The sequence below is a fragment of the Phacochoerus africanus genome, chromosome 8 (genome assembly GCF_016906955.1).
Source record: "Phacochoerus africanus isolate WHEZ1 chromosome 8, ROS_Pafr_v1, whole genome shotgun sequence".
Lineage (NCBI taxonomy): Eukaryota > Metazoa > Chordata > Mammalia > Artiodactyla > Suidae > Phacochoerus > Phacochoerus africanus.
The window spans coordinates 77,352,723-77,366,760 of record NC_062551.1 but is presented as its reverse complement, the minus strand read 5'-3'; the positions used below and the strand labels follow the sequence as shown (position 1 = coordinate 77,366,760).

The window sequence follows — 14,038 nt, the reverse complement described above, 5'->3', positions numbered from 1 at the left end:
TCCCTAGAGGCGTGGCGCGCTAGCCGAGCGTGCGTGGGGGGGTGCCACGGCGCTTGTCCTCGCTCCCTTGCGGCTCCCGGGGCTCCTCCCCCGCAGTGGGAAGGCGGGGCTCGAGGCACCCCAGCACGCGGGCGCCGACCTCATGCTGAACGCCGTGTCTCGAGCCGTGGTTCGTGCTGCCGTTCGCAGCGCGCGTCGCCCCAGACAATCCGAGGCTCGCCCCGCCGCTACCGCAGCCGTCATGTCCCGGCCCCTGCGGGCCACCTCGGGCTCCCCAGCCCGACCCGCCACAGTTCTGGGCACCATGGAGATGGGGCGCCGCATGGACGCGCCCGCCAGCGCCGCGGCCGTGCGTGCCTTCCTGCAGCGCGGCTACACTGAGCTGGACACTGCCTTCATGTACAGCGACGGCCAGTCCGAGAGCATCCTGGGCGGCCTGGGGCTCGGGCTGGGCAGCGGCGACTGCAGAGGTAACTCCTGGCGCCTGCGCCCCCACCCCTGGTCCTCCCCCCTGAACCCTGCAGTTCAGACCCTGCAACAGCAGGACGCTAACCCAACCCCAGTAAGCTCACGGGCCGTGGTCAGGACCGGCAGTTTTCGTCCCCGCTTCCGGGGCGCCGACCTCCCTTGGCCACCCAACAGCTCTGTGCCCCACCCCCCCCACCCCCTCACATCCAGGCCTGGATAGCTGAGCAGCGCTTTGTCCTGACCACCTTCCCCTTCTCTTCACCTTCCCCTGGAGGCTGCACCTCTGTAACCCCCAGGTGTGTTACCCTCAACCTGATCAAGTTCTTCGCTTCCTACCCGCGCTGCTTTCTTTGTGCACCTTTCTGCCGCCCTGGTCTCCAGAACTATTCCATACTCATCTCCAGCCCTGCCAGGTGCCTATAACCTGTGTCCAAGCGGTCTTCTTAGCCTCTCCTGCCGTTCTTTCCCCGCCTAGGCCCTCCCCGAGCAACTTTTCTTCTCCCAGTCTTTGATCTGTTCCTAGACTTTGCTCGGTTCAGTTGACAGTTCTCCTTGGCCCTCTCAGGGAGAGCTGCAGCCCTGCCCTAGGCTGGGTTGGGGGAGCAGGGATGAAGGGGTAAAACGTAGGGAGTGGGGAGGGAGCGGGTAACACCTTTTGGTCCACTCCTATAGCCCTGTGCCAGGCTTCTTAGGGGGCTGCAGGAGGGAACGTGACTAAGCCACCCCCAAGGAGCTCAGAGGATAGTAGGGAACATTGAAGCAAATGATTGTCGGGGAGCCCAGAAGAGGAAGCAATTTTAGGGGGAAGAGGGTGGATGGGGACAGGAAGAGGCACCTGGGAAGACTCAGAGGATGCTGGAGCTGGGTTTAAAGGACCAACAGTAGTTTGCTGGGCAGAGATGAGAGAAAAGGGCTTGAGAGGCTGAGGGCAGAGCTGTGCAAAGACTGGGCTTGGAAATGCAAAGTGCCTGCTGTGTGGAAGGACGGCCAGGAGGCAGGTGTGGCTTGAGTGGAGGGTTGTGTGTGGAGGAACAGTCCCTTATTAGCCTAATGCCATTGGAAGTGCCTCGCTGTTGCTGTTACACACCCTGCCTCCTCTTTTCCAACCTGAGGCTCTTCTTTTCCAGCCCTTGTTGGGGCCCCTCTGAGTCCTCCTTAGATTCAGGGCTTGGGGGAGATGGAGAATGTGCATCTCGGACCCACACTCTCTAGTTCGCCTCGCTGCTTCTAGCTGCTAACGAAGATTTTGTTTCTGAATTGGTTTTTGTCCTCCAGCCCTTCCCTGCTTCCTGCTCTGAGGCCACTGAGTCAAAGTCCTCAGGTCAGGACCGAGGCAAAGTTCACACCAAGAATGCGGGGGGTTTAAGGAGTGCCTGCCGTGGCGCACAGTGGAAACGAATCTGATTTGTATACATGAGGATGCGGGTTTGATCCCTGGCCTCACTCAGTGGGTTCAGCGTCCAGTGTTGCCATGAGCTGTGGTGTAGGTCACAGATGCGGCCCAGATCCAGGGTAGCTGTGGCTGTGGTGTAGGCCGGCAGTTGTAGCTCCGATTCAACCCCTCGCCTGGGTACCTCCATAGGCCATGAGTGCAGCCCTAAAAAGCAAACAAACAAAACAAAACAAAAAACCAAACAAGAAAACAAAAAACCCCAAAAGAATGCAGGGGGGTTGAGAAATGTGGGGAATGGAGAAAATCTGGATAAAAAGCCGTGGGACCTGGTGTCTCTGGTGTCAGAGTGATCTGATAACTCCCTCCGCTCGGAACTGCTGACTCACCTTTGCCAAGTATGGAAAGTACAGAGTCCGGAGAGTTGGTGTCTTTTTTTCCTTCTTCTTTTTTTGGCTGCTCCAAGGCTACCTGACCCACAGTTGCGGCAACACCAGATCTTTTAATCCACTTTGTGGAAGGCCAGGGATTGAACCTGTGTCCTGGAGCTGCACAGATGCTTCGGGGGGAACTCCCTGGCGCCCTATAAAAGCATTTCCAAGCTGCTTGCATGGCAGAACTCTGGTTCTCGTGGGGAGTGTGTCTACACTGGACGTGTGAGTGTGCACGCTGCCGGGAGCCTGGAAGAGAGGGGAAAGCTGTACCACCTTCAGCTCGATTTACCTTCTACCTCTCTCTCAAACTGACCTGCCGGGGCTCGGATGCAGCAGCTGCACCTCTTTCCTGAATTCTTGCAGCCGCTTCTTTCCTTGTCTGCGCAGGCCTGTGCCCTCAACCTGTCTATGCAGTAGCCAGAGTAAACCAGATGACTGTTCAGGCATAACACCTTTAGGTGCTGGTATTTGAGGAGACCCTCAGGGATCCGGTCTGTGTCCCCTTCTCTTATCTCCTGTCCCACTGCTCCCTGCCTGGAGCTGATGCTCTTACAACTCAGAATGGCAGGCCTGGCCCTTCACATTCTGCTTTCTGGCCTTTGTGGTTTTGTCCAAGGTCCCACCCTCTGGAATGTGTTTCCCGCCCTTCCTCGGTGGCTGTGACCCTTTTGTGGAGACTCAGCTTGGGGGCAGAGAGGGTGTCAGGCAGCCCATCCTGGAACTCCCGGGTTGGCCTTCTCTCGGCTCTGTGCTCTTCCGTATCATACATAACCTCACCTTCTTGACTCTGCGCTCCTGGGGGGCAGAGGTGAATGTGTTTCATTCATCTCTGCGTACTTGGCCCCTGAGACAAGGCTTGGCACAGCCAGCAGTTTGGTGACGGATAATGTGATAGCCGTGAACCTTGGGAACCACACACAAAACATTATTTAATCCCCATGACCTACTTTTGAGGACAGTTCTATTGCCATCCTCCCCATTTTATAGATTAGAGAATTGAAACTCAGAGGACTTAAGCAATTTAGCCAGGGTCATGTGGCTAGTAAGCAGTTAGACTAAGTTTCTTAACCATTATGTTCTTCTCGCAAAGTGAAAATCGCCACCAAAGCCAATCCCTGGGAAGGAAGGTCTCTGAAGCCTGACAGCCTCCGGTCCCAGCTGGAGACGTCACTGCAGCGGCTGCAGTGCCCCCGGGTCGACCTCTTCTATCTACACGCACCTGACCACGGCACCCCCGTGGAAGAGACGCTGCGCGCCTGCCACCAGCTGCACCAGGAGGTGACGGCGGCCCCCCTGCCCCTCTCCTTGGCCTGTCGTAGCCCAGGAGAGTGGAAGCTCCAGGGCTGTCCCAGAGCAGAGCTAGGGACAGAGCCCTCTCCCAGAGTCCCCAGCCCAGTCTCCCCCTCCTCGTGTCCTGGGCTGGGGTGGATTCTGACCTTGGTCTCTGCCCTGCAGGGCAAGTTTGTGGAGCTTGGCCTCTCCAACTATGCTGCCTGGGAGGTGGCCGAGATCTGTACCCTGTGCAGGAGCAACGGCTGGATCCTGCCTACTGTGTACCAGGTGAGGCCGGGGCTGCAGGGGCCTGAGTGTCCAGGGCCCCTGCTGATCCTGGGTGCTCTTGTCCCTCCCACTGCCCCTGTGCCGTCTCCATAGCAGCCACTCCCCTGCTCACAGCCTGCAGGTGGCTTCCTGCCACCTCTGGGTCCGGCTTCCCTTGCTGCCCGCCTCTCACTCTGCATGTCAGCCTAGAGCCCTCCTGCCCCTTCTCCCTGGAAGGAGGGCCGGGGCCTCGTTAGATGCCTCTTCCTCCGGAAGCCTGTCCCCGCAGGCCAGCCAGGCCTCCAGTCTGCAGACCTCATCATTCTCACGATGGTGATGAGTATTTGTGAGACTCGACTCTGATCCCAGAACCCACCTTCACGTGATCACCTGTTTTCTGTCTTTGTTCTTAACTTGACTCTAATGTCTCTCAGAAGCAGAGACCTTACTAGATCCACTAGTGTTTGGGAACTCAATGTCCAGCCCACAGTTGGTTCCTGCAGATTTTTGTGGAATGACGTATCCAGTCCCATGTCCTTTGCTGGGATCCAGCACCATCTCCCCATCCCCCAGCCACCACTAGTGATTGGGCGGGTTTTGTGTGTGTGTGTGTGTGTTTTTCGGTATTTTTTTGGCCACACCCGCGGCATGTAGAATTTCCCGGGCCAGGGATCAAACCTGCACCACAGCAGTGACAACACCAGGTCCTTAACCCACTGCACCACCAGGGAACTCCCCCTGGGCAGGTTTTGACTGAAGGTTTTTAAAGAGGGCCGGTGTTCCCCACCCCATGCGCTCTCTCCACCTGGCCCTTCTGCCTGCAGGGCATGTACAACGCCACCACCCGGCAGGTGGAAACGGAGCTCTTCCCCTGCCTCAAACACTTTGGACTGAGGTTCTACGCCTACAACCCTCTGGCTGGTATGGGCGGCTGCGGGGACAGGCTGCCCCCCACCTCTGGGTCGGGGGGAGGGCATTCCTGACCCTGTTTCTGCCTGTTTCTGACCCAGGGGTACCTAACCCCACACCTGGGAAGTAGGGAGGGGCTGGACAAGAAGCTGGGCTGGGTCCACCATCCTTCCTGGGTTCCACCCACCCCACTGCCCCCACTTCCGGTCCAGAGCAGCCTCTGTGAGCAGAGCCGGGGATCTGATCACAGCCTTCCTGCAGGGGGCCTGCTGACTGGCAAGTACAAGTATGAGGACAAGGACGAGAAACAACCCCTGGGTCGCTTCTTTGGGAATAGCTGGGCTGAAATCTACAGGAATCGGTGAGCTGGGCTAAGTCAGGATGGCTCAGATGGGAAGGGGTCCCCTCCATCTGAAATGGAGATGTTCAAGGCTGCTTTGCTGGGGGCTCCAGGCCTCCCTGGCTGCCTGGACGTACCTCTCTTGATTCCTAGAGAAATCATGAAACCATCTATGGGGTCTCTTTTTTTTTGTTTTCTTGGAACCTCTGTGAGGAATGAGAAGCCCTGGAACTAGACTAGGTCTCCCAGGTCATAGGTCTTCCCTGAGAAATGCTTGTCACCTGCCGAGGGGGAAAGCGAGGGCCTTGGATGAGGCTCAGGAGGCCTAGTGCCAAGTGGTGCCCAGTACTAGCTGCCTGTTTGTCAGGGTGAAGGAAGGGCAGACTTTGAGTTCTTAGGAGTAAAGATGTCATTGAGATCCCTGGTGAGCGAGCCAGCATCCTGGGTGGTTCTGCTGCCCAATAAAGCAGGAGCCCCACTGCTCGAGGGGACACCGGCCCCTCTGTGCTGCAGGGGTGGGCTGGGTGCAGCTGCCCTGGTTGACTCTTTGGCTGTGGCCCCCCATGTGACCCGATGGTCGTGACCCCTGTGCCACCACCGACACCTGCTTAGGTTCTGGAAGGAGCACCATTTCAAGGCTATTTCCCTGGTGGAGAAGGCCCTGCAGGCTGCCTATGGCACCAGTGCCCCCAGCATGACCTCGGCTGCCCTGCGGTGGATGTACCACCACTCGCAGCTCCAGGTAAGCCAGCTGCCCTTGGAGGCCCCGCTTCTGCTCTCCTGGGGGAACCAGAATGACCTTTAGGTGATTTTTAGATAGGTTTCCCCTCTGAGATTTCTGTTCCCATTTTCATGGCAGCATTCCTATGGCTCTGAGCAGCTACCCAAGTGCCAGGCCCTGTAATGAAGGCTTTGTCCATGTGGCCTTGTTACTTAGGCCCAATGAAGTGTGATTATTACAGTTTTACTGATGAGCAAAGTGGGGTTCACACAGCTCTGAAGGGGATAGAAATGTAGCATATTTGACTGCACAGCCCACTGGTTCTGCTCCTCTGATGGGAGCTGGAGTTTCCCTGTCTTCCTGGCTAAAATTTTACTCCAGCTTCAGCCTTACACAGTTGCACAGTTTCTGGCCTATACACAGCAGGTTTTCAATAAGTGGGAGCTAAGTGCTTTGCATCAATTCTTCTTTTGGGTTTTTTTTGAGGTTTTTTTTTTTTTTTTTTCCTGCCCCATGGCATATGGAATTCCCTGGCCAGGGATCAGATCTAAATCACAGTTGTGACACTGGATCTTTTTTGTTGTCTTTTTAGGACCACACCCGTGGCATATGGCAAGTTCCCAGGCTAGAGGTTCAATCAGAGCTGTAGCTGCCAGCCTACACTATAGCCATAACAATGCCAAATCCGAGCCACATCTGTGACCTACGCCACAGCTCACAGCAACACCAGATCCTTAACCCAGTGGGCGAGGCCAGGGAATCAAACCTGCATCCTCATGGATACTAGTTGTGTTTGTTAACCGCTGAACTACAAGGGGAACTCCAACACTGGATCCTTTAACCCACTGTGACGGCCGGGGATCGATCCTGCATCCTGGGCTGCGGAGACACTGCCAATCCCATTATGCCACCATGGGAACTCCACCTTTACGTCACTTCTCATTCCCATCATCATGCTGAAAATTGAGAAGATTGGAGTCTCAAGGAGGTTAAGTAGCTAAACCAAGTTTACGCAGCTGCTGAGTGGCAGAACTGGGCTCTGTGCTTGGGTCTGCATGAGCAGGAGCAAAGACAGGGTTTGGAGTCACATGATTACAGTTGTGGAAGGCACCTTAAGTGCTTTCTAGAACTATGTGGGGTCTAAATAAAAAATCAGACCCCAAGTCGTGGCAGGGGCAAGGCTGGGGGGGGGGTGTCACTGTGGTGCATTAGTGTCTTGACGTCTGTCTCCCCTCGCAGGGTGACCACGGGGACGCCGTCATCCTGGGCATGTCCAGCCTGGAGCAGCTGGAGCAGAACTTGGCGGCCACAGAGGGCGGGCCCCTGGAGCCCACTGTGGTGCAGGCCTTTGACCAAGCCTGGCACATGGTTGCCCATGAATGTCCCAACTACTTCCGCTAGGCCCCAGCATGGCTCAGGCTGCCAGGGTTTCTTCCTTTTTTGTCCCCTTGTCTACTCTCACAGTGGCCGGGCTTTGCCTTAAGCTGATTTAGCACGGTCTTTCTGCCCGGTCTCTTCTGCCCACTCTGGAGCCTGCATTATTTCTCTAGTTTCCTGCCTCATTCTCAGTTACCTTCACAATGTGTGAAGGCTGGGGCTGAGCCATGCATGGGCATTTCTTGTCTGAATAAAGCGGGCACCTGACCTGGCTGTCGCCCAGGACCAGAGTGAACCCCACAAACTCATCTCCCTGACTGCTTGCAGCCTGTTTTCACCCTGCCTGTGGGCTTCCTGCCAAAGGGGTACAGCACTGAGTGCAGCCTGACCTGCCAGCAGTGCCTCACTCTTCAACACCCGACAGGAGGGAGGGCCGTACCCCAAGGCAGACCCTCTCTCCCTCGGAACTACCTCATTGCTTACAAACAGAAGGCTCTGGGCGCAAGCTACCAGCCAGAGTCCCAGGCAGAAGAATAAGCCCCGGGATGCGGTGGGACATTTCTGTCTGCTGGGTTTCAGCAGTGGCTTTATTCTGGTCATTGCCAAGATCCTCCTCGGCCCTGGTCTGGGAGGGAGGGGGTGGGAGAAGGGGCAGGAAGAGGGGCGGTGGCCAGGCACCTGCTTTCCTCCGCAAATCCCAGTGTCAAGCCAGGGGCACCGAGGGCCAGAGAAGCCTGGTCACACAGGAGGCAGTGCTGGAAACTGGCTTGAAGTGAACAAAATCCTGGGAGTCCAAACAAGTCCGGAGGCTTTCTTCCCAAGCAAGTCCCTCTTGCTGTCTACAGGGAGACACCCTGCCAACAAGCTTTTATTATTTATCAAGAAAGCCTGTCCCTGTCACCCTCCTGCGTCTTCATCCCCAGAACAAACGCTGCTCCCTTGAGAGGACAGCGGCAGTCCCACATGGTCCCGTCAGGCTGAGACCTGGGACGGGCGGGGCGGTCCCAGGCGCCCATCAGCTGTCGTCGTCGTTGTCTTCCTCTGACTCATCCTCCGACTCGGGCGCACTCTCTGGCAAGTCGTCGCCCATCTCTTGGAACCTCCCGGACTGTGCATCCCACATGTACCTGATGGTCACCCTGAATTCGGCCATTTCATACCCGAAGAGCTTCTGCAAGAGACCAAAGGAGCCGGATGGGGAGGAGCCAGCGTGGTGGGTGGTGTCTGCACCCCGCCTGCCGCACCCCGGGGATGCCACACTCACCAGGATGCGGGCCTGCTCTGGGGTTAGCACGTCGCCCTCCTTGCACACCTCGTAGTCTGACAGCAGGGTCACTACACCTGCAGAGACGGGCCCCCAAGCAGTCACCCCGGCACAGAGGCCTGTGCAGAGCTGTAGGCATGGTGGTGCCCCCGTCCCCCAGCACCTCACCAGGCAGGGGTTCATCGGTGAGGGCTCAGCTGCCTGGGAGGGTTTTTTTTTGGGGGGGGGGCAGTGACCTTCTTCCTTGTTCCTAAATGGCTGTGTTCTGGCTCTGAGTTCCTGTCCACGTTCACCCCAACTCTAAGGTGGACACTCAGCCTCATTTTCATGTGAGAAGATGGAGGTGGATAAAAACCCACTCAGCCAGAAAGGGGTGGCTGGGTGGGGGGACTTTTGGCCACTAGGCTGTGTCCTTTCTGCTCTAGGGACCTCCAAGTATCTTTCCCTTTCCCTTCCCTTCCTTTCTTCCCTCCTTCTTCCATCTTTCTAGGGCCACACCGCAGCATATGGAGGTTCCTGGCCTAGGAGTGAATAGGAGCTACAGCCGTTGGCCTACACCACAGCTCACGGCAATGCTGGATCCTTAACCCACTGAGTGAGGCCAGGGATCGACCCCGCATCCTCATGGACCCTAGTTGGATTCATTAACCCCGGGGCCACGGCAGGACCTCCACGGGTACCTTTCTTGAGGGTAGTGGGCAGGCCCAGCTGCCTCAGCTGAGGCTCCATGGAGTGGGGGAACTGCTCCAGGGGCCCCGGGTCCAGGTTCACGGTGAACGTTGCTTTGTTCCCTGCTCGGGCGTAGTCCATCTCCCCGTATTTCGTGAACCACCTGAGGGGAAAGAGAAGTGGGAGGGGGTGGTTGTTTTTGATAGCCACCTGCCTGCCTGAGGCCAGCCTCCGCCTGGGCCTCGCCACCCCCTCCCTGGCTCAGCCCGGAGCTCCAAGCTAGAGAGAATAAAGACTCAGTGACAGGGATCCGAGAACCAGTTCTTAGTTGATGTGCCTGGATTTCTCCTTCCCCGGAGACCTCACCAGCCTTTTCCTTCCCGCCGCCTCCCTCGAGCACTCACTCGTTCACTTCCTCCTTCGTGCGGTTGGTGAAAAGGAGACCCACTTCACCCCTCAACTTCTTGCTAACCTACAAAACCAAAGTGGGGTTGATCACAGGAGAGCAGTGGCCCTCAACTGGGGACAGTTTTGCTGCCCCCCCCACCATTTGGCAACACCTGGAGACATTTTTGGTTACAGCTGGAGAAGGGCGTTACTACGTGCTGGGTCTGGAGGTTAAAGGAGAACCATGCTTTAGGCCTTTAAGCCAACACCACCCCAAGCCCTGCCCCAATGGCTTGTGAGTGTCACATGAGGAGAGTGTCACATAAGAACGGGCAGGAGAGAAGACAGCCTGGCCCTGGCCCCTCCCAGCGAGGGCGGGACACTCACCTGATGCAGGTTGTCTCTGTACTCGTCACATGGGCTCCGACCCAAGGCCACCATCATCACTTTGTTTTTGCCAAAAAACATCCTACAGAGAAAAAGAGGGGTCCATGAAAGAGCTGTCCTGCCCTCTCCCCAGTTAAGTGCAAACCAGCTCCAGTTCTGGAGCCCAAGCCAGGCCGTTTTGTACCAGGAGGTGTGCCCAGAGGCTCCCACTTTTCCATGCAGCCTGCCCGCTGTCCCTCTTGCTATTTTCCTGCACAGAGCCGGACACTCACAGTAATCTGTCTCAGGCCATTGAGTGTGTCTCGATGTATGCAAGAGGCCCGTTTAATGGTCTGAGCCAGAGCTGGCGGGGTGTTCTTAAAGGGACCAGACCTCAGGGTTAGGGGAGCCCCCTCTCCTGGGGGGCTCACTGCTCAAATAGTCCTTGAACAACTCCCAAGTCCACCCACCCCATCCCTGTACAAGAACAGATTTAACAGTTAACAAGTGCTCTTCACACCCTGTCACACACAGGGGTGTGACACCTTGTCCTTATTAAGGCGCCACTGGTGACCCAGGTACCCCAGGGTCACTAACCGCCCCTGTGCCTTGCGAGCAGCCTGGTCCCTTCGGCGCGCAGGCCCGCCGTGCCCTGCCTGCTCACCGGCTGTGCTTCCAGGCGTTGCGGATGTCCTTGAGCTTGCTGTTCCTCATGTTGGCCACGGAGAAGATGAAGAGGAACTTGTACGTGTCCACACATTTCCGCAGCTGCGGGACAATTCATGGGACTCTGGAGTCCAAGGGGTGGCAGGGGTTGGGCGATCCTCTGGCCTCAGATGGGAAGGTCTGCTCTAGGGCTCTCACATCCACGGACGTTTGGAGCCTCTAAGCAGGCCGGCTCCCCCTCACCTCTGCTACCGAAGCCAGGGTCACCGAGCACCGGGGCTGCCCTGACACAAAGTAGGCATGCTGGCCAAGTGCAGGGGACATGGAGCCACCAGTCAAGATCCCACTCTTTCCAGGTCCAACTTCCTGTGGCCAGCAGTGCAATGGACCAGTGCTCTTTGCTCTGTCCAGTAACTGCTGACAACCTAGAACCTCAGCTACAGGAGGAAGGCTCTCCTGCTATGTGGAAACATACATAGCCTTGTAATTTACTCCTAAGGGGAGGCGGCTCATGGGCCCTGCCGGCCCCACATTGCTGGCTGCAGCCACAGTAAAACAGTCTCAAAGAGATGGCATCGTTGTGCAGGACAGCCCGCTCTTGCCCAGCCTGCAGCCCCGAGGCAGTGCAGACAGTGGGTTGGTGCATGTACCCACACCTGGTGACCCCTGGCTTTTTGACACTGGGTGGACTAAACCAAGCTCTATAAGCTTCAGTCATCAGAGAGCAAAACAGCACTAAGGCCACCCAGCATGTACCTCACAAGGATGTTTCACCTATGAGACAGTGCCGTGCAGGGACAGCAAGAGCTCAACTAAAGCTGGAAACCATCACTATGGGAGTTTTTATTGCTGCTGCTGCTGGAGGAAAAGGGGGCTGGATCAGAGCACCTGGTGAGTTTTTTTCTTTTTCTTTTAAAAAACAGTATGTTTCCTTGACAGCCCTATACCCACCTTTATACACCAAATACTGGGTCTGGAAAAACAAAAAGAACAAGCTCTTACCTCTTCTATCAAGTTCTGTTTCAGTTCCAAGCCCTTCTTGGCAGTTTTGGTTAGGGAAACTAACACATAAAAAAAAAAGAGAGATGATGAGTGACAAATCTGGATGTCCTAGACACTCATTTTCTTCTCCCCTTTGGTAGCCCAGCTGGACCAAGCCAGTCTGAAGAAAGGCAGCAAGGTTTTGGTGGCCACATTTCTGGCACCGAAGACTACTCCCAGGGTCCCCAGAGCGCCTACGCTCGAGCCTGGCAATCCCTTCACATGTTTTGTCTTCCTTAAACCAGCTGGTATTCCTCAGCCCCTCTGAGGTGAAACTAAAAAACCCGTGCTGAGGTGTGGGGGCAGGGCATGTCCCCGCTCTGGGGGCGCTTCCTTGCCCGCTGGCTGAGGCAGGTCCCTCTGTGCTCTTGGCCATGGCGCATAGAAACCATCTATGGCTGGTCTGTGGTGTGGAAGGACAGTCTGGGGACAGGATCTCTGTACACCTTGTCCTACAGTCTGGATCTGTGGATGCAGCAGTGCCTCTCTAGGGAGGGACAAGCAGCTCTACTCTGACAACAGCTGGGGCCCAACTTGCCCCTTAGCTGGAAGGGTTTGGCATTTGCCAGATCTGACCAGGGTTCCTGCCACAGAACCTAGTCATTTCACAAACTCTTACAGAGAATCAAAGGCCAAGTCCTGGTTCTGGGAGGAGGCCACCTCTTATTCATCTTACCTGGCACTCCCAATCCCTCTTCACAAAGCACACATCCAAAAAGGGAAACACACAGGTCAGGGGCAAATGCAGTGTAGGAGGGTAAACAAAACACAGCTGTTCATTTCCCAACATTTCTACTGCTACAACTGTGGACCAAGCCAGCATCGCGCTCTCTAGGATTACTGCTGGTCCCACTGCTTCCACCCCCCCCCATCGCCCCTGCCTTCCCTGGTCTATCCTCAACAAAGCAACAACTAGTGTGATCTTTCTACTTTTTATTTGATTTTTTTGGAACACATGGAGGTTCCCAGGCTAGGGGTCAAATTGGAGCTGCAGCTGCCGGCCTTCGCCACAGCCACAACACCAGATCCAAGCCCTGTCTTCGACCTACACCACAGCTCACAACAACGCCGGATAGTTAGCCCACTGAGTGAGGGCAGGGATTGAACCTGCATCCTTGTGGATACTAGTTGGGTTTGTGACCCGCTGAGCCACAGTGGGAAGGCCAAGAGTCATCTTTTTAAGAAGTGTAGTTACACCCCATCATTCCTCCGCTCAGGCTCTTGTCTCCCATTTGACACAGGTGTGAAAGCTGATTCCTTGTAAAGGTCTTTCAAGCCCTGTACACTTGCCCAATTCTCTCTTCCTCCTTTTAGCTCACTCTGCTCCAGCCACACTGGCCTCTAGTCCTAGAACACGTTAAACACGCTCCCACCTCAGGGCCTTTGCACTTCGTGTTCCTTCTCCTTGGAACACCATCCTCGCAGGTAAACTCCACGGGTTGCTTACTTCTTTTCTTTGGGTTTCTGCTCATCTGTTCCCTCAACAGAGACCTTCTCTGGTCACATTGTACAAAAGAGTATCAACCTCTCTTTATCTTACTTTTACTCTACAAAACTCATTACAACTTAAATTTATTGATTCGGTTTTTGGTCTTTTGGGAGGTTATGCTTCCCTTAACTAAAACGTTAAGCTGGCTGAAGGCTCTAGGCCTTCCTTGTAACTGCTGTATCTTCCAACGCCTAGAGAGTACCAGGCCTCTAATTTGTTGAACGAATATGCTAGACAGCCAAGGTGAAAAAGACGCACCACGACAAAGGAAGGTGTCCTACAGACTGCCATCTGAGAAAGGCAGCCGCACGAAGAGCGGCACACAAGCCTGCCAGGCAGAAGCAACTTCAAGCACATACAAGCGACCAGGGTTGGGGGGAGCGTGGAGATGGGCTGCAGTAGAAGCGAGATCGGGTGGTGCCCGGGTGTTCAGAGGCTGTTTCCCGGCCAGTCGGCCTTGGAAAAGCTCTCGAGGCCAGGCAAAGCAGTCTCAGCTCCCTGCCTAGACCAGGCTCCAGGCTCCTCCGATGCTTCCCTTGCTCCCGCCGCCCGGAAGCCCCCATCCATCCCAGCTCGCAGCGAGCCAGCGGAGTTCCTCGCGGGGCTCCCGGCGTCCCTCTCCGTTCCCCCCACCCCAAAGCCCCCATTGTAGCTGACAGCCAGCCTACGAATTCCCCACCGTTCCCAACGCCCCTTTTGCCCACCTTTCTTGTCGCGCTTGGATTTGGGCATCGCGTCGCAGCCACGTGCGGCGGAAGGCGGTGCTGCCTGCTAGGACCCCGGTGGCGCGGGGGCCTCTGGGATGGCCTTCGGGGGGCTGCCCTCGCGCGTGCCTGAACCAACCTGCGCGGCGGCCCGCCTCTCCCTGCCGCCTGCACGCTTTCCTGTGTTTCCAAGGCGACTTCTCACGCAGGTTGGGGATCCCCGAGTCCCGAGCGTCCCACCAAAGGCTGTGCTTGCGGCCCCAACTCTATGGTT

At 56.3% G+C, this 14,038-nt stretch overlaps 2 protein-coding genes across 2 annotated transcripts; one reads left to right on the top strand and one right to left on the bottom strand.

Annotated features, from left to right (window-relative positions):
* Positions 1-95: 95 nt before the first annotated feature.
* AKR7A2 (aldo-keto reductase family 7 member A2) lies at positions 96-7,486 on the top strand. The gene is made up of 7 exons (XM_047792187.1): positions 96-470; positions 3,383-3,570; positions 3,748-3,852; positions 4,656-4,752; positions 5,002-5,101; positions 5,693-5,822; positions 7,041-7,486. Exons 1-7 carry the CDS (start codon positions 143-145, stop codon positions 7,200-7,202), a joined length of 1,110 nt encoding a protein of 369 aa, XP_047648143.1. The 5' UTR covers positions 96-142; the 3' UTR covers positions 7,203-7,486.
* Positions 7,487-7,732: 246 nt separating this feature from the next.
* MRTO4 (MRT4 homolog, ribosome maturation factor) lies at positions 7,733-13,986 on the bottom strand. Its single transcript, XM_047792197.1, has 8 exons — positions 13,765-13,986; positions 11,533-11,591; positions 10,529-10,632; positions 9,886-9,967; positions 9,516-9,583; positions 9,123-9,274; positions 8,443-8,519; positions 7,733-8,349 (listed from the first exon to the last, which is right to left on the bottom strand). The coding sequence occupies exons 1-8, from the start codon at positions 13,790-13,792 to the stop codon at positions 8,194-8,196; spliced, it is 726 nt and encodes a 241-aa protein (XP_047648153.1). The 5' UTR covers positions 13,793-13,986; the 3' UTR covers positions 7,733-8,193.
* Between the last annotated feature and the right edge of the window lie 52 nt (positions 13,987-14,038).

Excerpts from the sequence above, each read along its gene's own strand:
- AKR7A2 (XM_047792187.1), top strand. The coding sequence starts at position 143 with ATGCTGAACGCCGTGTCTCGAGCCGTGGTTCGTGCTGCCGTTCGCAGC. Across the intron at positions 3,853-4,655 it reads TCCTGCCTACTGTGTACCAG|GGCATGTACAACGCCACCAC; the intron begins GTGAGGCCGGGG and ends TTCTGCCTGCAG. Across the intron at positions 4,753-5,001 it reads CGCCTACAACCCTCTGGCTG|GGGGCCTGCTGACTGGCAAG; the intron begins GTATGGGCGGCT and ends GCCTTCCTGCAG.
- MRTO4 (XM_047792197.1), bottom strand. The coding sequence starts at position 13,792 with ATGCCCAAATCCAAGCGCGACAAGAAAG. Across the intron at positions 10,633-11,532 it reads AACAGAACTTGATAGAAGAG|CTGCGGAAATGTGTGGACAC; the intron begins GTAAGAGCTTGT and ends ATTGTCCCGCAG. Across the intron at positions 9,968-10,528 it reads AACGCCTGGAAGCACAGCCG|GATGTTTTTTGGCAAAAACA; the intron begins GTGAGCAGGCAG and ends TTTTCTCTGTAG.